Below are 20418 nucleotides of genomic sequence, written 5' to 3' on the forward strand. Positions count from 1 at the left end.
TTATGTGCATTTTCTAGAGTCTGAAGAGATGCACAATAATTTAAGCCATTTGAATTAAGTGGTTTTATGTATGTGTGTATGTATTTCTATCTTTCGCTTATCCATGGGCAACAGACCTATTTTGCTTCTATAACAAAATCAGAGTTTGTTAAGGAAGAAAGTGTGTCGACATCCGCATGACTGGCATTGCTGTCTTTCCTCTGTTACAGAAATTGAAGCCAAGGAAGCTTGTGATTGGCTGCGGGCAACGGGTTTCCCCCAGTACGCACAGCTTTATGAAGGTGAGTGGGAATGCCGTTTTGTTTTTTAATTGGCATAATCGTGTCCTTGGTTCATGATATTATTGATCTATGATTTATTTTCGGACATTTTAGTATTCGTTTAAATATTTCATTAAGAAAATAATGTAGCACATGCTAAGACCCCCATCATTCAAAAGCTAGGACCGTGATTATAATGCATCTAACATTTCCTCCCATCAGGTCCCTCCACCCCCCCCCACCCAAAATAATGCTCATCCTGAAACTTCTGTTTATCATTTTCCCTTTACAGTTTCCCATTAAAGTTGCTTTTCCCCTTATAAAAAAGGGTACTATGCTCTGTGCAATCTTGTAGGATTTAATTTTTTTCATTCATTAGTATATTGTTAAGATTCTTCTCTACTGTGTGCTTGCTTTGACTGCTGTGTAATAGCCCATGTAGGGGTAGACTGCAGTTTATTCACATTCGCTCTCCATTGGTGGGCATTTGGGCTTTTTCTGTTTTACTTATATAAACTGTAGTCTTAGGAACATTCTTGTACATTGTTGTACTCTTGTGGTACATTCGCAGTAACTTGTCTGTAATACGCAGGAGCAGAATTATTGGGTAATGGAGAACATGTATGTGCAGTTTTACAATGCAGGCTTTTCAAAAGTGCCTATACTGATTTTCACCCCTACCAGTAATTTATAGATTCTGTCTGTTCACATGCTCTCAACACTTGATTTTGTCAGACTTTAATTTTTGCGAGTCACGTGGATGTATTTTGACTTCAGTTTCCCTGATCGTGAATGTTAATGCTCGTTTTTTCACATTATCTGGTCATTTGTATCTGTTCTTATGTGAAATGTCTGTTGCCCATTTTTCTTGTGGGTGGATAGCACTTTTTCATAATGATTTGTAAGAGCTCTTCATTCTATATCATAAGCCTTTATTGGTCACGTGTTGCAGATGTATTTCCCCAGGTTGTAATTAGGCTTTTTACTATTGTTTAGATTGTCAGTTGATGAATATTATTTTTCCTGTGTCATTCACATTTTTAATTAAGAAAAATGGACCTTTTTTATTTTTATTTTTATTTTTTAACATTTATTTTTTCTTGAGAGACAGAGTATGAGCAGGGGAGGGGCAGACGGAGAGAGACACAGAATCCAAAGCAGGCTGCAGGCTGTGAGCTGTCAGCAGAGCCTGATGCAGGGCTTGAACTCATGAACTGTGAGATCATGACATGAGCAACCCAGGAGCCCAGGAACTTTAAAAAACAAAGAGAAAGATCTAGGCTGAATGTTTACTCCTTCGTTGTGTCATCAGTGCCCTTAGCGGTTACTGGGATACTGCAGCCGAGGGAGAAGAGGTCCTCGGGTGTGGCTCATCCCAAGCTTCCAGCTGCCAGGAGGAGGGCCGGGGTTGGGGGGTTGGACGTGCACATGGCAAGGTGAACAGGCTATTCATTTACCTGGGATTTGTATCATACTGTACATGTTATCATTTAATAAGAATTGCAGGGGCGCCTGGGGGGCTCAGTTGGCTAAGCTTCTGACTCTTGATTTCAGCTCAGGTCATGATCTCACAGTCGTGAGGCCGAGCCCCATATTGGACTTCATGCTGGGCATAGAACCTTCTTAAGATTCTCTCTCTCCCTCTCCCTCTGCCCCTCCCTTACTCATGCATGCTCACGCACTCTCTCACTTTCTCTCAAAAAATAAAAAATAAAAGGGATGCCTGGGTGGCTCGGTTGGCAAAGTGTCCCACTTTGGCTCAGGGTATGATCTTCTGGTTCGTGAGTTCGAGCCCTGCATCGGGCTCTGTGCTGACAGCTCAGAGCCAGAAGCCTGCTTCAGATTCTGTATCTCCCTCGCTGTCTGCTCCTCCCCTGCTCTCTCTCTCAATCTCTCTCTCAAAAATAACATTTAAAATAAATAATAAAAAAATTAGTTGTGAACCAGTAAACTCCATTTACATGGGCAATTTGCAAGCAAATGTTGGGTGGATAGTAAGGTGATTCCTAAAGTGAGAGCAAGTTAAATGGCTTCCAGGGCTGCTTCCACCATGAACATTCTGTTACCTTAACTCTGCTGAGATGATGACACTAAATGTCTCTCGTGCATTCGTCCGTCATCCATTAAACTACTCAACAAACCGCTACCAGTTCCACACCAACAGGGATGCCCAGCACTGTGCCAAGTGCTACATATTTTATAAAAATAAAAACATAATTCGTATATGTTCCCTTTAAGGGATTGCCAGAATCTCAAAAATCAAACATCATTTTGGTTGATATAATTTAGAAGATACATCTTTTTCATCACCTAAGAAGTAAGGGGATGCTAGGAGAGAGCCTAGCCATCAGGTGATTTCTAAAATTTCTAAAAGGTTCAATTGAAATGAAATATTTTCACCAAAGCTGTTTGGCTCTTCTCACAATATATAGTGATTCTAAAACATGTCTTTTCTTCTAGGAAAAGAGCAATTAGACTTCTTAGTATAGTGATGGCATTGGGCTCTTGAGTGGAGCTAGTGATCACTGGCAACCTTCTTTAACGCATGAGCAAAAGTCCACAAGCCCATACTAAGAGTAGGTATGGTGTGTGTGAGCTCAGAAGTGCGAGACACGATCAGCAGGTTGCCTTGAAGAGGGATATGGAGTGGGTGGGTGAGTCCTTCCCAGAGGGAAGTCAGGCAGAGACCACAGAGATCATTTTTTTTAATGCTTATTTATTTTTGAGAGAGAGAAAGAGAGACAGACAGTCTGAGCAGACAAGGGTCAGAGAGAGAGAGGGAGACACAGAATCCAAAGCAGGCTCCAGGCTCTGAGCTGTCAGCACAAAGCTTGACGGAGGGCTCGAACTCACAAACCATGAAATCGTGACCTGAGCTGAAGTTGTACACTTAACTGACCTAGCTACCCAGGTGCCCCTCACAGAGATCGTTTTTATTTCCCTAGCTCCTTCAGCTAAAATAATTCATTGCCTAATTTACACTACCTAGTCTTCATTGTAGCCCAGACTGAATGTGCGATATTTCTTCCATGACGTTGAACTCAGAATTATTTTATTGCTATACCATGTAAAATACCCTATTATTCCTCCATTTATAGAGAAGATCTCTACTTCCTTTTCCTTTTTTTTTCTTTTCTTTTTTTTTTCTTTTAAGTACTTGGCTAACCTGCATGCTTGTTATGGTGGAGTTGCTTATCTGTCCTTTAGAGAGAATTTCTGACTTATTAACATTTAGAGTATCTCTGTCTTTCACAAGCGCTTGGAGGTGGGGAGGGTTAGGGAGGGGCCACCCTTCTTCTACCACATTCAATTCACAGCTCCACTGGAGACAGGGGAAGATAATTGCATTAGCAGTGGCAGTAAGGTGGCTGTCCTTTTGTTCTCCTGTTTAGAAATTAAATTTCCTCCAATTATGTTCATTTTTGGTGTTGATTTGCTGCCAAGCAGCACTTTCTTGTGAAGTGTGTGTTTGTGAAGACTCACTTCCAGTCTCTGTCTTCCTTCTTAATGAATCCTGAAATTCAGACTGCATTTTCATGGGGTATGTTTGGGGTCTCTTCACATGTACAAGTCTTTTGAAGCATAAGCCTGCTTTTGAGATACACTGTGTATTGTTCTGGGCTGTAACTTCTGCGCTGCATCCTGCCGCTCTGCGCGGAGTATCACACACTTTACAGCAACCCACACATTCCTTGTCTTCCTGTTTTGCTTTATTTTGGTCTTTGGCAATTTATATTTCCTGCCCTTAAACCCAAGTTGGAAGATTAAACCCTAACGTAAAGAACTGAGAGCTGCTTCTACACATCAGTAAATCCCATCCTTTAAAAACCGGTCCTTTCGAAGGGTCTAGGCCAATAGGAGAAAATCATTTACTTAATTATCCCACTTCTCTCTTAACACCTAGTCCCAACACACGCGAGATTTTTTTTAACAGAAAGTTTTTTTGAATCAGAAAGAAAGGAATCTAAAGTACAGTTCTGGGTACACTAAGTCAGAATTGCTAAAAACAACACAGTTGTGGTCTCCTATGCACTTAACAGACATGTGAGCTTTTAATTTACATTATAGATCTGATGTAATGCTATGGAAATACTAAAAACATATTCTTTAATGTAACCCCTGTTATTTAATACTTGAAGCTCTGGATGTCTGTTCAAAGTGGTATAAAATGTCATAACTTCCAAATAGCTTTATCGTCTACTGTGCTTGTATTTACAATAGTTTACATTCACTATAAGCCTATAATGTTGGTCTAGAAATTAATGAAGAGATAAATTCCTGCAGTACTCAATTCCAGATATTTCTTCATCAATTTTGGGCTGCTTCATTGGTCTGCCTACATTATTCAGGGAATACTATCAATAATCTAACTCTCACTTTCAGAAAAATGAATGGACCGTAACACTGATTATGTTAGTTTCCATCTTTAAAAAAAAAAGATAAGTTTGAATCATTATCTCTAGCAAATAGATTGTTAAGAGTATGGAGCTCCATTCTGTAAAACCAGTGACTGGAAATTGGAAACCATAAAAACCCAGCAGTCAGCTGAAGAACTAGAACATTCATTACTAATCACCTGGGTCCCCAGAACTCCTTAGAACCCAGTCTATCCCAGTATTGCAGCATTAACCATTTTAGAGGCTGGGGGGTTGGCTTTTGTTTTTTGTGGTTTCTCTCTCTCTTTCTCTCTTGGTTATGGTCACCGTTTCCTGCCCTGCTGACTTATTTCACCCATTCATGACCCACCAAAGTACACACAAGAACTCTACCTTAGCATATTATATAAGCATTCTACTAGGGGAAGACCCAATATACCCTAATAGCTGCAACTCCACAAAGAGGATAATTTGTTTTTATCTCATTGCGATTCCAGAGCTGCTGTAAATTTCCACGGTGGTGCTGCCAGTCATCCCCCCCTCTCCTTGAATGTATTTATCAACAAGGGATAAAAAAGGGAATGCTACTGAGTTGACTTTTTCCCCCTTTTACCTTTTCAGTTCTGCTGTAACTCCCAGTAGTGTAAGAGTATTGAACTCTCCTACAGATTAAGGGATTTGGGATTCTATTGTTCTGCAGCAGCTTGTAGCTGGCCTTTTGTTTTAGGTGGAGTTATATAAACTCCTGGAAAGCCATATGGAAGTGCTAATATTTGTTTAAAAATAGCATATCCTGAATTCTCTTTAGCTTTTGATGTCATGCAAATGGTTAGATTCCACTTGCCATTGTTCTCTAGACCTTTCCTTGGCCCAGTTTTCCATGACCTCTTCCCGTGATCAAATGTGAGCAGACACACGTGGAGGGGGCGGGGGAACCACATTAAAAAGGAGCATCCTTCTGATGTTGATTCTGGCTTACATAATAATTTATAGCAGGGGTCTGTTGCCTGCTGATTTATTTAAAGGTGGAACAGTGTTTTGAACCACTTAGCTTTTGACAAGCACGGAGCTTTGAGTTCACAGACCTCATTACATCTAAGCTCCTTTCAGACACTGATGGAATCGTCTTCAGATGCTTTCTTCTGCCATAGCACTTGATAGGAAATGAGGTGCCTTGCACACAGTAGGTATTCAAAAAATTGCTTTTTTTTCTCTGCTCAACTAAGCTAGATTGGCAAGGAGTTAGGTGTCAATAAATGTATTTGTTTTTCTTTTCCTTACAGATCTTCTGTTCCCCATTGATATTTCCTTGGTCAAGAGAGAGCATGATTTCTTGGACAGAGACGCCATTGAGGCTTTATGCAGGTGAATGGAAATGCTTTGAGTGTTTTTCTTTTTTTCTTTTTTTTGGTCTGTTTTAAGAATGCAGTATTATCTATCATTAAGATGGTTTTGCTCACCTTTGATGTACTAGTTATATCAGGTGTTTGATTAGTGAATGGTTATAGTAATTTACTTCACTATAAATTATAGGCCTTTCAATTTAAAAAAGTCAAGTCTGTTGTTCAATATTGCCATGAAATGGCACTCTCCTAGGAGGTACTCAAACAGACCGTTCTGTATTTGATACTATATGATTGCTGAAACAGATAACATTCAGATGGTTTGGAAACTTGGAACTGTGTTTGTAAAAGGCACTGTAATTGATTCTAAGGCCCCAACCAGATACCCCAACAGTCAAAGCTGCAGTTATAATGAATACAAATAACACACTCAGAGGAATAAATTGGGGGAGGGGGTTATAGCAATGCTAGAGTTAAGAGAACCATTGTTTGAATTCCAGAGAAGCTTTTCTGAATGTCTTCAGCTTCCCCAGGTACAAAATAGTAACAATAGGATTAAGTAAGGTTGTAAAATAACTCAGCACAGCCTTTCACCTACAGTAAATGAGCACTGATGAGAAATGAAAATAAACCTGTCAGAAATCCTTGTTCGTTGTGCTGGTGGCTCTTTAGGCTGAGCCGGTGGCTGGTAGGTTTTAGAGAAGTAGAAGTAATAAAACATGTAGCTGGACAGTGATCGGGCTCTGATAATCCTTTCAAACTCGTCCTGACTTTCTATTACTCATTTTTAAGTTAATTCACCCTTTGCAGTTTTCTTCAAAACCTACAAGCTATAAATAAGCTGCATTCTGGAGGCAAATTATACATAGAAAAAGTTCACATATTTTGTTGATTTTATGTTTAAAATTGAAATAAATTTTCTTTTACTCAGTATTTATTTTAACTTGTAAAAAGCATCTTTAAGGTAGAATGCCACTCAGTATCTAATTTCCCCTTTGTAGGGAAAGAAAGCAGTAGCTTCGTGAAAGGACTGTTTTTTGCCTTCCTTATGTAATACAGGGTTTCTTTTTTTTTTTTTTTAAGTTGAGTTGTTTTGAGAGAGAGAGAGCATGAAAGAGGCAGAGGGAGAAAATCCCAAAGCGGTCTTCACACTGTCAGTTCAGAGGCAGACAAGGGGCTCCAACTCACAAATGCTGAGATCATGACCTGAGCTGAAGCCAAGAGGCGGACACTCAACTGACTGAGCCTCCCAGGTGCCCCTGTTGTAATGCAGTGTTTTCTGAATTAGCTAACTTAAGCAGCGGTTTTAGGGAAAGACAGGGAGGATATTTAGAATGGTGTATGAAATAGACTAGCACTCATGGCTTAAGAAAAAGAAATGCTCTGTCAACCACGGAAACACTGTCGCTTCTCAAATCCAATTAAATGGCTGCTTAGAAATGTCCAGGGTGGGGGAGGGGGGAAAAGAGGTGGTGGTGATGGTGGAGGGCACTTAAGGGGAAGAGCACTGGGTGTTGTATGGAAAACAATTTGACAATAAAATATTATGGAGGAAAAAAAAAAAAAAGAAATGTCCAGGGTATGCACACATTTTCTGAAAAGAGCCAAATCCCAAGTCCTACACTGTAGGATGTAACACCATAGCTATGTCATTGGCAATGAAAAAAATGTCACTAGTGCAGTTTGGGATGGAAGAAGTCAACATCTGGAATATAAACTACTCCAGACATTTTTTAAATGTTTTAATGCTTAGCTATGGGGTAGAATTGATTTATTTTTCAATTCATCATTGGTGATAACGCATATAGATGAGGTCACTCATAAGATGAATCCTAGGAAATATTTACGCGCTGAGTCAGATTACACATTTTACACCACTTAGTAAGCAGGCCCTCTAAGCAGCACCAACAGCTTAGGAATTTCTGGGTCATAAAAATTTCACTGCAACATTGCAGCCCCAAGGGGTCATGATTATATTCTTGAATATATATATATATTTTAATATCAGTTTGAAATTTAATTACCCTGCTCTGAGGGGAAAGTCGTCCTTTGAAGGGAATAAATCTGTGCTTCTGGAGCTTTTGTGAAAAAAGCCTAAAAAACAGCTAGACCTGGATCTGTATTTGGACTCTGCAGTGTATCCTGATTGGTTTCTATTTTCTTGGATACAGAGAATGAGATCTCTGAGGTTAAGTGTGAGGACACAGTGAGGTAGTAAGTGCTTTGAGTGCTTTGAAAAATATGAGGTCCAAATTAGAGGCCCCCATTTGAGTATGTGGAAAAAGTCTTGAGGTTGAGTTTTCTTTTCAAAACAAATGCTTCAGAACTCATGTAACAGTCGTCACCTTGTTTTAATGGAAAAGCCAAGGGCCTTGTCCAGATGTTCACATAGACTTCTCAAGGCAAAGGATTCCCCTTTCAGGAGGCGTAAACACATATTCTGAAGAAAGTGATGGGGGGGCGTCTTCTTGTGAAGCGTGTGGCGGGTTCTGAGTTGTCGACAGAGTAGTTGAGGGCACTGGCTGTACCGTTCGTGACATTTGTCTCATTCACTAGACTGGTCTCTTCCACATAGTTTCTCAGCCCATGGAATTCAAGGCCCAGTGAGTCATGAAGCTGTAGCTACAGCATAGTTTGAAAATTTGCCTTCTGATTTGTCAACTTCTCTCCAGACAGACAGACTTCTTATTGTAGACTTCCTTTTTTTGCCTTGTTGAAATAGTTTGAGAAGTTGATGTTCAGGCTCTGTGCTGACAGCTCAGAGCCTGGAGCCCGCTTCCGATTCTGTGCCTCCCTCTCTCTCTGCCCCTCCCCCACTCATGCTTTCTCTCTCTCTCTCTCTCTCTCTCTCTTTCTCTCTCAAAAATAAAAAAAACATTAAAAGGATACATATATATGGCAATAGGGTTATAGAAACTCAGTTGAAAAGTTTTACTTCATAAAATAGTATTAATTTAACATTTTAACATTTTTTTTCTTTGATAAAACCTTTTTTATAATGTTTATTTTGAGAGAAAGAGGGAGAGAGAGCATGTATGAAGAGGGGGAAGGGCAGGGAGAGAGAAAGAGAATCTCTCTGCTGATAGCACAGAGCCCCAGTGGGGCTCCATCTCATGAACCTCAAGATCATGACGTGAGCCGAAATCAAGAGTCACATGCTCAACTGACTGAGCCACCCAGATGCCTCTTAAATAAAAGTTTTTAATGTTTTTTTTAAATCTTTATTTGTTTTTGAGAGAGAGAGAGAGCGAGAACGTGAACAGGGGAGGGGCAGAGAGAGAGGGAGACACAGAATCTGAAGCAGGCTCCAGGCTCTGAGCTGTCAGCACAGAGCCTGATGCCAGGCTTGAACTCAAGGACCCCGAGATCATGACCTGAGCTGAAGTCAGACACTTAACTGACTGAGCTACCGAGGCTCCCCTTAACTAAAACTTTTTAAAATTTGTTTAAATAAAATAATCCTTATATGGTTTCTCTGGCCTACCACCTCCCCAAACACACCCACACACACACACACACACACACACACACACACACACAGGGATGTTACAACTGCTCTCATGTACACCCTGGTGTTCTTCTTTAAGGTTTATTATAAACATTCTTATACCTATAACATTGCTGATCTCTTAACAGAGTCTCCTTAGAGCAGAAGACTTGGGGATTTAATGTTTTCCTGAAAATCGTGTTAATACTACCTTAATATAAAGTCTGGTAGTGACCAAAGTTACAGTTAAGGAACTACCATGATTTGGGGTTTGGGTTGCTCGCCAACAGTCTTGCACTTACATTTGCAAGGGGTTTTCGTTACTCATTTCCCTGGAGAGACTGGCTTTTGTCCCAGTCTTGCTGTATAATCCAGCCTCAATGGTAAGGCCAAGATCATGGGAGAGTCACATTCAATATTAATACTGGGGGAGTGGTTTGTTTGCCTTGAAACATACACAGGTAGGGGCGCCTGGGTGACTCAGTCAGTTGAGCGTCTGACTTCGGCTCAGGTCATGATCTCATGGTTCGTGGGTTCCGGCCCTGCGTCAGGCTCTGTGCTGACAGCACAGAACCTGGAGCCTCCTTCCGATTCTGTCTCTCTCTCTCTCTCTCTTTCTCTCTCTGCCCTTCTCCCATTCTCGATCTCTCGCTCTCAAAAATAAATTAAAAAAAAAAAAAGTTTTAAAAAACATATGCAGATAATATAACACAAACTATAGCTTACCATTAGGATACCTCTTCTGCCAGGAGTTTTGTCTCTCTAGCATCTGAAAAATATACTGTACCACTGTTTTCCTTTGGAGTGAACAACTGACTCCTCCTATAAACATACCAAAGAATTATGTAAATAAGGCGATGATCGTATAATGATAAGTACATACCCGAACCATCATCTTCAGTCTGCGCTTTGTTGTGAAACAGCCCTCGAAATGCCTGAACTGTGTAAAGCAGCCTGCCGCATAATAGATTTCAACTCTGTTATTCTTTCTGTTCTATTAAAAGGGAAGCAAGTAAATTTATAAAGCAGTTGCACTGATTCCCAGAAAGTGTCTTTAAGAATCGGAACAGTTTTTGTCAGGTCTTACTGGAAAATGGTTCCTTTTTCTTTTCTCACATGTCTCTTGTGCTCTTCCCTGTTTTCATTTTGAATACAAGGTCCAAATGCCCACTTGCTACATTTTTATCAGGTGGCCCACCTTTCCCCCCTCCCCCTTCAGAGCAGGGAACAAGTTGCCCAGCAGATAAGGCTGACAGGTTCCAGTGGAGCTGCCCCCCCCTTAAGGGCCCTGGGGGCTTCGGCAGCCACGCCCTCTGGACAGATGGTGTGTGATACCAGCACCTGCCCTTCGTTGCAGGAATCATGCTTAGGGCAGAAGCTGCTCCTGGGTATCAGCATCATTAAGATTAATGCTAGCAAAGAATGCAGGAAATACTGTTTTCCACCTTGAGAGCCACCACGTTTTTATTCTTGTGGCCTTGAACAAGATCTGTGACCCCTCCAAACCCCCTTTCCTCATCTGTAAAAGAAAGGAAAATAGTAATATATATATGCCATAAGGTAGTTGTAGGGACCAAGGTGAAATAACACATCTGAGGTGCCTGGCCCAGAGCGAGCCCCAATTCATGTCGCTACAACTGTTTCACGTCAGTATTGTGTCTCTCAGTAGCTAAGGTCTCACCAGTGGGCATTCCTTGGAGGTCCTGGGAACAGAGGAATTTTACAGAAACCTCAAGGAATTAACTTCCAGGCTTCACAACTGAAATGCCATTAGCTGGGTGCTGTCAACATAGAAAAGATCATGTTGACCTTTATAAATCTTGCCTCCTGGGTCTTTTTTGCTTGACTCAAATCTAGAGTTTGTGAAGCAGGCCCCTCCCCACTGCCATGGGCTTCCATACCCAGTAAACCTGGTTATAAACACCACTCAACCATTAAAGCCCAAATGAACTCAAGTGGGTATTTGATTACAGGTTTGATTAATGAAACCCAGACCTAAGACTAAGTGTAACTATGCCCGATTCCTTCAACCTTGAAAACATTTGAGAACGAAAGCACTGTGGGTATCAGTCATGTAAGTAAGGCACGCCTCTTAGGGAGGGACCTTACAGCTACTCATTTTAAAGTTTGGGCTTTTTCTGAGTTATTTGTTTTCTTTCTCTCCCCATCAACCGGGAGAATTTTTCTGGACATAGGTGACATGGACGTCCTGAGTTATCTTTGTTTATTCTATAAACAGGCTACCCCGCAATCTATGAAATCAAAGGCAAAAGGTCTTATCAGCAGGCAAAACTCCTTTCTATCCTCCTGCATCAAGTTGTTAGACAAGTTGCAAGAACAGAATCAGAGAGATAAAGCCTTGAAGCAGTCTTATGGTCAGTTTGAATTTGTGTGAATTAAATGCTCTTTTCCTATGCAAACGGAAGAATTGCAGTTGCAGGAAAAACCAGATAGCTAGCCATGGAGGACAGCAGATTGTAGGCTTATTTGAGAAGACCAAGTGATGGTCCTCTGGAAGCCCTGGGAGAGGGCGGGCATTCATACTTTTACATACCATGTATTCCTGCATATGTAAAGGGTTTCTTTTCTCAGCTATTTCATTATTTTCCTGATGTAGAGCTTTGTTTTGAGAGGTTGGGGGCGGGGGGAGGGCGGTTGTTCAGTTGTTTGGTTTTCGGTATTTGCTTTTCAGCAAACCTAACTTATTTCCCTAATTATAAATGGACACATTACTCCTTGGCAGTGGTAAAAAAGACCCTTTTTCCAAAAAAGAACTTGATTCAAGTTCTTATTGTCACTTGAACTCTAAAGACTTCAACCCTAGAAGCTTCTGTATAAAAATTTTTTCAGTAATAATTTTGACCTATTATAACCTATAATAATATTTGCACTTTTGCTATTACTGTACCAAACATTATCCTGTCCTGTATGGGATGTTCTAAAAAGAATTGGGTGTTAAAGAGGCACTAATTTCCTTTCTATGAACTCATTAACCTTTTGAACAGAGTGTCTAAGATTATTATTTATTACAGATTACTAAAAATTGGTTTATTTCTGTCTTTGAATTTTTATTTGAGATAGAATATACCGTTTATTTTACCAAGAACTCTGCTCGGTTCCTTGTTGCTGTTCCCATTTCTATGAAAGGAGGCTTCAGTGGCTCTTATTTCTTGGCACTGTGTGGAGCTACATAATGGCCCAACCTAGGTGCTCTCGGAAGAATAAAATCCCTCACTGAGAGGTGTTGGTTCTGTGAAGAATAAGAAGCAGCTGACAGTACCATAGCAATGTGTTGTTTTACTGTAAAATAGTAACAGTTTGGGGCGCCCGGGTGGCTCAGTCGGTTGAGAGTCTGGCTTCGGCTCAGGGCATGATCTCGCGGTTCGTGGGTTCGAGCCCCATGTCAGGCTCTGTGCCGACGGCTCAGAGCCTAGAGCCTGTCTTCAGATTCTGCTTCTCCCTCTCTCTCTGACCCTCTCCTGCTCACAATGTCTCTCTCTCTCTCTCTCTCTCTCTCTCTCTCTCTCTCTCAAAAATAAATAAAACATTAAAAAATAATAAATAAAATTGTTAACAGTCAATTTAAATGAAGAAAGGTAGGGGCAGGGGCGCCTGGGTGGCTCAGTCAGTTAAGCATCTAATTTCAGTTCAGGTCATGATCTCACGGTTTGTGAGTTCGAGCCCGTATTGGGCTCTGTGCTGACAGCTCAGAGATTCTTTGCCCCCATCCCCCTTGGCCCCTCCCCAGCTTGCTCTCTGTCTCTCTCTCTCTCTCAAAAAATAAATAAACATATAAAAAAAAGTTTAAAAAAGATAAATGAAGAGAAGTATAAAGGTATTTTTAAACTGTTCACTTCTTAAAGAAGTTTCTAATACTCTTCTAAATTATAATTTTTGTATAGAATAAGGAAACTCATTGAGCATGTCAGCTATTTGGAAAAAAAATATTTATCTACCCATCATTAGTTTCCTATCTTTGCTAATATTATTTCTTTGCTCTGTAGGCGTCTAAATACTTTAAACAAATGTGCAGTGATGAAGCTGGAAATTAGTCCTCATCGGAAGAGAGTGAGTATATAAGATATATATAATAGGATGGGAGGAAAGGGGGCAGACCACAAACTATGTGTTTTGTAAGAGGTTTTGTCTCTCAAATTCTTTTGGCTTCCTTATTCCAAAAACATCTACATCTTTAATATTATAATCCAGTCAGGTTGACCAAAGACCAAGCAGCCTTATGTAATTAAAACCAATACTTGCAGATAGCCAATAAATTGCAGTTTTCCTACTGCTTTTTTTTATTGAGATAAAATTGACATATAACATAATACTAGTCTCAGGTGTACAACACAGTGGTTCAGTATTTGCATATGTTACAAAGTGATCACCACAAGAAGCCTAGTACACATCCATCACCACACGTACTTACATTTTTTTTCTTGTGATGAAAATCTTTCAGATCTATTTTCTTAGCAATTTTAAAATATACTATCCAGTATGATTAACTGTAGTCACCATGCTGTACATCACACCCCCAAAATGTATTTATTTTATAAGTGGGTGTTTATACCTTTTAACCCATGCCTCTGGCAACCACCAGTCTGTTCTCTGTATCTACTTTTGTTTTTCTTTAACAGTTTATGTATGATCAGAACAAATCATCTATTATTTTGCCTTGTTAACTCAGTGCCTACTCCAGATTAAAGGAACGAGGCTTAGGAAATCCCAGTGAATCCTCCATTATTCCCTCCAGAAATGAAAGCTAAAGTTCTTTGGGAAATCTCTCTCTCTCTTCCCGTAATAGTAACAGTGTTTTGGAGCTGCAGGGAAGGGGAAGGCTGGCTTGTGGGGTGCTGAAGAATAACCAGAGAGTGGAGGGAAGAGGAGTTGGGGAGGCCCGAGGGAAGGGCAGGAAATCCCACACATTCTAGTCGAATGGTGGCACATAACTTCTGTGGATGAAATGTGAGGACCTTTTATGAGATCTTCGGAGAAGGAGTGGGTGTAGTCCTGGGAGTGAGTGTCACAAATTAGAGTAAACAGGAATAAGGTTGGTCAAAGAACGTATTTCGGACTGTTCAGAGTACAAATTTTAATTATCCTTGAGGCCCTGTCTTGCAACAAGCTGCCTTCTCGGGGGATTAAACCTTTTAAACAAATGAACTGGAACCTCACCACCCACTGGGCTGTGGCCAGGAGTCCACAAGTCAGCGTTTAATGCTCTCTACTCATTATCCTGTGAAACGTGGGCCATGTGATACTTTCCACACCAGTGGGAAGGACATGCATCATACTGAACTGTGCCTTTTGATATCCCGCCCAAAAGGCTCAGATGCAGTAGTTTGTGACACAGCGTAACCATGAGTCCTGCCCATAAATCAGGCATAATCAGCAAAGATGTTACATCGTGTTTGTGAATGTTCCGTCCTGTCAGGCCTGGGTATTTGTGAGGCCTTGTTAAATTGCTGGAGCATGTCTGAGGTTGAAACTTCACAGGACATGTGTGGCATTAGCTCTAGACCCCGTGTCTAGGTGGGGGAGGGGATGAAAAAGAACAGGTAAGAAGCTGAAAAGGATCAGACTGAAGAGATGCGGTGACTTACCTCCATGGGTCTGGTAGGAGATCTGGCACACTTTTAGGGTGGCTACAGATACCAGTGTCCATTCTTCTTAGTGTTTGAAAACTACCTTTTTAATTGCAAAAGAGAATATAAACACATGCTATCAACAGAGCAAAACTGGAGGCAGACCAGAGGGAGTCCTACCCTCTGCTGACTCCAGTTCAAAATATTTTGCATGCCTGAAATTTTCACAGATCCTAGAGGTTTCCTCTGTGAGCAATTAAAGGACAGCCTATAGATCCAGCAGTTTCTACAAAATGATTCTTATTTAGTTTGAAACATGTGGTTTTCCTGTTTTTTTCCTGTTAGAAGCCCTGACATACAATGTACATCTTTGTCATTTAAAAAAGAATAATAAAATAATCATAATGATAATAAAATAAAGCTATAAAGGGGGAATTGACACTGATGGCATATCATGAGCCATGCCTTGGCCTCCGGCCCCCAGCACGCGTCCCGCTCCCTGCTGTCTGCGGGTCCCAGCGATGAATGCCTCCATTCTGTCTTTGCAGAGTGAGGATTCCGACGAGGACGAGCCCTGTGCAATCAGTGGCAAATGGACTTTCCAGAGGGACAGCAAGAGGTGGTCCCGGCTGGAAGAGTTCGACGTCTTTTCTTCAAAGCAGGACGCAGTGCCCGGGGCCCCCGGCGATGCCCACCTGAAGAACGCGGCGAGCCACGAAAGCATGCTGACGGACCTCAGCGAGCGCCAGGAGGTGGCCTCCGTCCGCAGCCTCAGCAGCACCGGCAGCCTCCCGGTGCACGCGCCCCACGCTGGGGACGTGGCGACACCCCGCACGAACTCGGTCATCAGCGTGTGCTCCTCTGGCAACTTCGTGGGCAACGACGACTCTTTCTGCAGCCTGCCCTCCCCCAAGGAGCTGTCCGGCTTCAGCTTCGGCACGAAAGGCCCCGAGAAGAACGCCAAGTCCAAGACGCGCAGCCTGCTGAAACGCATGGAGAGCCTGAAGCTCAAGGGCTCGCACCACGGCAAGCACAAGGCACCTTCCAAGCTGGGGCTCATCATCAGCGGGCCCATTCTGCAGGAGGGGATGGACGAGGAGAAGCTGAAGCAGCTGAACTGCGTGGAGATCTCCTCGCTCAACGGCAACCGCATCAACGTGCCCGCGGTGCGCAAGCGGAGCGTTTCCAACTCCACGCAGACCAGCAGCAGCAGCAGTCAGTCGGAGACCAGCAGCGCCGTGAGCACGCCCAGCCCGGTCACCAGGACCCGCAGCCTCAGCGCCTGCAACAAGCGCGTGGGCATGTACTTGGAGGGCTTTGACCCGTTCAACCAGTCCACGTTTCCCAACGTCCTGGAACAGAACTTCAGGAACCGCGAGACCTACCCGGAGGACACGGTGTTCTACATCCCGGAAGATCACAAGCCCGGCACCTTCCCCAAGGCACTCTCCAACGGCAGTTTCTCTCCCTCAGGGAAGAACAGCTCTGTGAACTGGAGGACTGGAAGCTTCCACGGCCCCGGCCACATCAGCCTGCGGAGGGACACCGGCAGCGACAGCCCCAAGGAGCTTAAGCGGCGCAACTCGTCCAGCTCTGTGAGCAGCCGCCTGAGTATCTATGACAACGTGCCGGGCTCCATCCTCTACTCCAGTTCCGGTGACCTGGCCGACCTGGAGAATGAGGACATCTTCCCTGAGCTGGACGACATCCTCTACCACGTGAAGGGGATGCAGAGGATAGTCAACCAGTGGTCAGAGAAGTTTTCAGATGAGGGAGACTCGGACTCAGCCCTGGACTCCGTCTCTCCATGCCCGTCATCTCCCAAACAGATACACCTGGATGTGGACAATGACCGAGCCACGCCCAGTGACCTGGACAGTACCGGCAACTCCCTGAATGAGCCGGAAGAGCCCTCCGACATCCCGGAAAGGAGGGATTCTGGGGTCGGGGCCTCTCTGACAAGGTCCAATAGGTGAGAGCTTGGCTTCCCCCCCCCCACCCCCCGGAGACAGGGAGGGAGGTCAGAAAGGGACTGCTTCTATTCTCGTGTGAGGGACATGGGGTCAGAGCATTCCTAGCCCCGTGAGCTCCTGAGAAAACTGATAGGCCAGGAAACCCTAACATGCAAAAAGGGTGTATACTGTTTCATGGGTGCGGAGTTTCAGTTTGGGAAGAGGAAGTAAGTCTCGTGGCTTCGTGGTGGTGATGATGTACAACAGTGTGAAGAGGCTTTATGCCCCGGAGCTGTCACTTAACAGTGGTTAAGATGGCCATTTCTGTAATGTGTATTTTATCATGGCGGGGGTGGGGTGGGGAGGAGGAAAAGAGTGGAACAGAAGTCAGTCCTCCCGGTTCCAAAGACACCACTGAGCCACCCACCACCGATTTTGTGTGTGCCTGTTAAAAGCCCTGGTGCTCACCCCTCCCCGGCCCCTCTCCCTGGTGCTCACCCCTCCCTGGTTCTCACCCCACCCCTGCTCCTCTCCCGCAGGCACAGGCTGCGATGGCACAGTTTCCAGAGCTCCCATCGGCCGAGCTTGAACTCTGTATCCCTGCAGATTAACTGCCAGTCTGTGGCCCAGATGAACCTGCTGCAGAAGTACGCGCTCCTGAAGCTGACCGCCCTGCTGGAGAAACACACACCTTCCAATAAGCACGGATTTAGCTGGTAAGAGTTCTCTGTGCTCAGTCAGCTAATTGAAAATGGTTTTGGCCAGCTCCTCAAAGCCATCCCAGCACCGAGTATATGACAGCCATCCCCTGTGAATACTTCTCGACTATTCTCCGAATATAATCCCTGCATTCTTGAGGCCACATCGCATACCGCTCAAGCCGGTGTAACTTTGGGGACTAAGCAGCAGGATTGGTGGAGTGAGATTCAGCAGCCACAGTGACAAATGGCCAGTTGATGGGGTGAGAATGCATGGCTGTTCCATCAGCCTGTACAGGCACCTCCTTCCCAGTGTTAGAAAGAGCCCCCATGGATAAATAGATGTACCAATCAGATGTTACAGAAGGAAGGGGAAAAAATGTCATTCTGATCATAGGATGCTGAGACCAACTGTGAAATGCTTGCTGTACAGTACCAGGCCTTCTAACCTTCTCCGGGTATGTTTCTAGAAATCATTTTTGATGTAAATACTTGAAGCATCACTCAAAAATCTACCTGTGCTAAAAAAATTTAGATCATGTTCCTTTCCAACAAAGTCACTTAAACAGTGAATAATAAACGTAAGGAATTCACTGCTCTAAGATACTATAGACTAAATACACACGAAGGTAAACTCCCTCAGATGAACAGTTCAATATTACTTTCAAAACTATGGCCCTCGGTGTATATCATGTGAGATGGACACCGTTAGGCTGGACAGGCCCCAAATGTGACCCAGTGTTTGTGTATCTTAACTTTTCCGCTAGCGGGGCAAAGCAGAGAAGTACCTCTAGATTGACATCCAAGTGCATTTCACAGTGTCATCTGGGTAACCTTAAGCCTTTTCCCTAATCTGAGTGTTTGTCATCCAGACCCACTGGTTTTTATAAAAACAGAGAAGCAGCCCATGTCGTCAGTGGTGCTCTGGAGCAAACCAGAGGTGCCCGGGCGCACCGCGCAAGCAGCAGAACTGTTGTTTCTCTCTCCAGCTCCCCATCTCCTCAGGACTCGGAGTGAGTTTAGCTTCAGCATCAAAGCACCTCCCGTTCAAAGGCTGTTATTATGTGAGCCTTGCTAAATACAGAAGTTGTTTGTTCTGAATGACAGAAATAAGTATTGACCGGTTTATCCCCGCATGCTTCAGATTCTCAGTGGAGATCGTAATGTGTTCTTTGCACATTCCGCCGCTAGCTTTTCTCCCCCGACAAAGCGAGCATTATGCACACTTACAGCCATGATGCCATAAACTTACTGTATGGAAATACAAATTTGCCTCTGTGCTTCAGCTTTCCCCTTCATAGGGCTATAAACAGTACCCTGCCGTGGCTGCTGGTGAGCACTCAGAAGTCAAAGCAGTCTGTCTTCTGCAGTGCTCCTCTGTGCGTAGAGTCATGTTTTCCTGGCTGGCTATTTAAAAGTACATACTTTACATTCTCGGTTCTGAGTTGCCCACCCCCTTCCCACCAAACCCTCAAGAATCTGAAAGTCCGTAATACTTCTTGAGTTCTGGTCAGTTTTTCCAGTGAGTCAAAACCAAATGTAAAAGCCTCACATTGTGGGATCCATGGAATAGAGAGAAATTCTACACAAAGTTCTTTTCCTGTTCAGCCTTGCCCTTTCTTGTCCTGTTTAGAGAGGTCACTTGTAGAGCTGAAATTTCTGCTTGACAGCATTAAATGCATAACATCGGTTTCCTGCTGCTCCATATACTGCTGGGGCTGGACCTGGTTTCAGGACTCCAGGGAGCCTGGGGTAGGCTCACAAACCCTTCATTGTTCTTTTCCACCTTCCTTTAGAAACCCAAAGATGTTATATTCTCCAGGGTCATCAGCAGGAGAATTTATTTTGACTTCGGATCATTAGCTCGGTCCCCGCTGTTGAGCTCTGGAATTGGTTCTCATTATGTTGAACCAACATCATGTATTTGCTATTTTCTCATCTGGTGCTACATGATCCTTTTTATACCCTAAATACTTTGCATCTCATTAAGAACTTAGAAGTGATTCATGTCCATTTACAGGACAAATGGGAACATGTTTTTTCAAATTCTGTCGTGAAGTTCCTAAATTATGGCCCTGAATGTTGTTTTCTGTTTCTGTTCCTTCCTGTGCTGCCATTTTGTAAGGAAGCCCATCAGCTCCCTTAAGGATATAAACCCAGTTCTCAGAGTTAATAGTGGGAGGAGAATCCCCAGTGGAGAAAATGTTACTGGGCCTGAGAGCCCCAACTCTTAGAAGATCCAGAATAGCACTGTCCCATGAAACGGTCTGTGATGGTGGAAATGTGCTATATTCACTCAGAAGACAGCTACTGGTCTCAGGTGGCTAGTGAGCACTTGAACTGTGGCTAATACAACTGGAGGAACTAAAATTGTAATTTTATGGGGCGCCTGGGTGGCTCAGTCAGTTAAGCCTCCAACTTCGGCTCAGGTCAGAGCTCACGTTCATGGGTTCGAGCCCTGCATCAGGCTCTGTGCTGACAGCTAGCTCAGAGCCTGGAGCCTGCTTCCGGTTCTGTGTCTCCTTCTCTCTCTGCCCCTCCCCCTCTCATGCTCTGTCTCTCTCTCTCTATCAAAAATAAAACATTAAAAAAAATTTTTTAAATAAAATAAAATTGTAATTTTATTTAATTTAAATGGCCACCCTAGGAGCAGATATAAAGCTCACAGGGTTTACCTGCAAAGATGGGTAAGGGTCTACAGACGAATAAACATACCT

At 43.2% G+C, this 20418-nt stretch overlaps 1 protein-coding gene across 2 annotated transcripts in view; it reads left to right on the forward strand.

Annotated features, from left to right (window-relative positions):
* Window positions 1–20418, forward strand: part of DLC1 (DLC1 Rho GTPase activating protein) — a 46036-nt gene that overhangs the window by 15549 nt on the left and 10069 nt on the right. For both annotated transcript variants that reach the window (XM_029935256.1, XM_029935257.1), the window contains exons 2-6: window positions 210–281; window positions 5920–6001; window positions 13471–13534; window positions 15600–17023; window positions 17543–17719. In XM_029935256.1, coding sequence (XP_029791116.1) covers window positions 210–281; window positions 5920–6001; window positions 13471–13534; window positions 15600–17023; window positions 17543–17719 — 1819 coding nt within the window. The remainder of the gene's footprint in view (window positions 1–209; window positions 282–5919; window positions 6002–13470; window positions 13535–15599; window positions 17024–17542; window positions 17720–20418) is intronic.

This window comes from Suricata suricatta, chromosome 1 (genome assembly GCF_006229205.1).
Source record: "Suricata suricatta isolate VVHF042 chromosome 1, meerkat_22Aug2017_6uvM2_HiC, whole genome shotgun sequence".
Lineage (NCBI taxonomy): Eukaryota > Metazoa > Chordata > Mammalia > Carnivora > Herpestidae > Suricata > Suricata suricatta.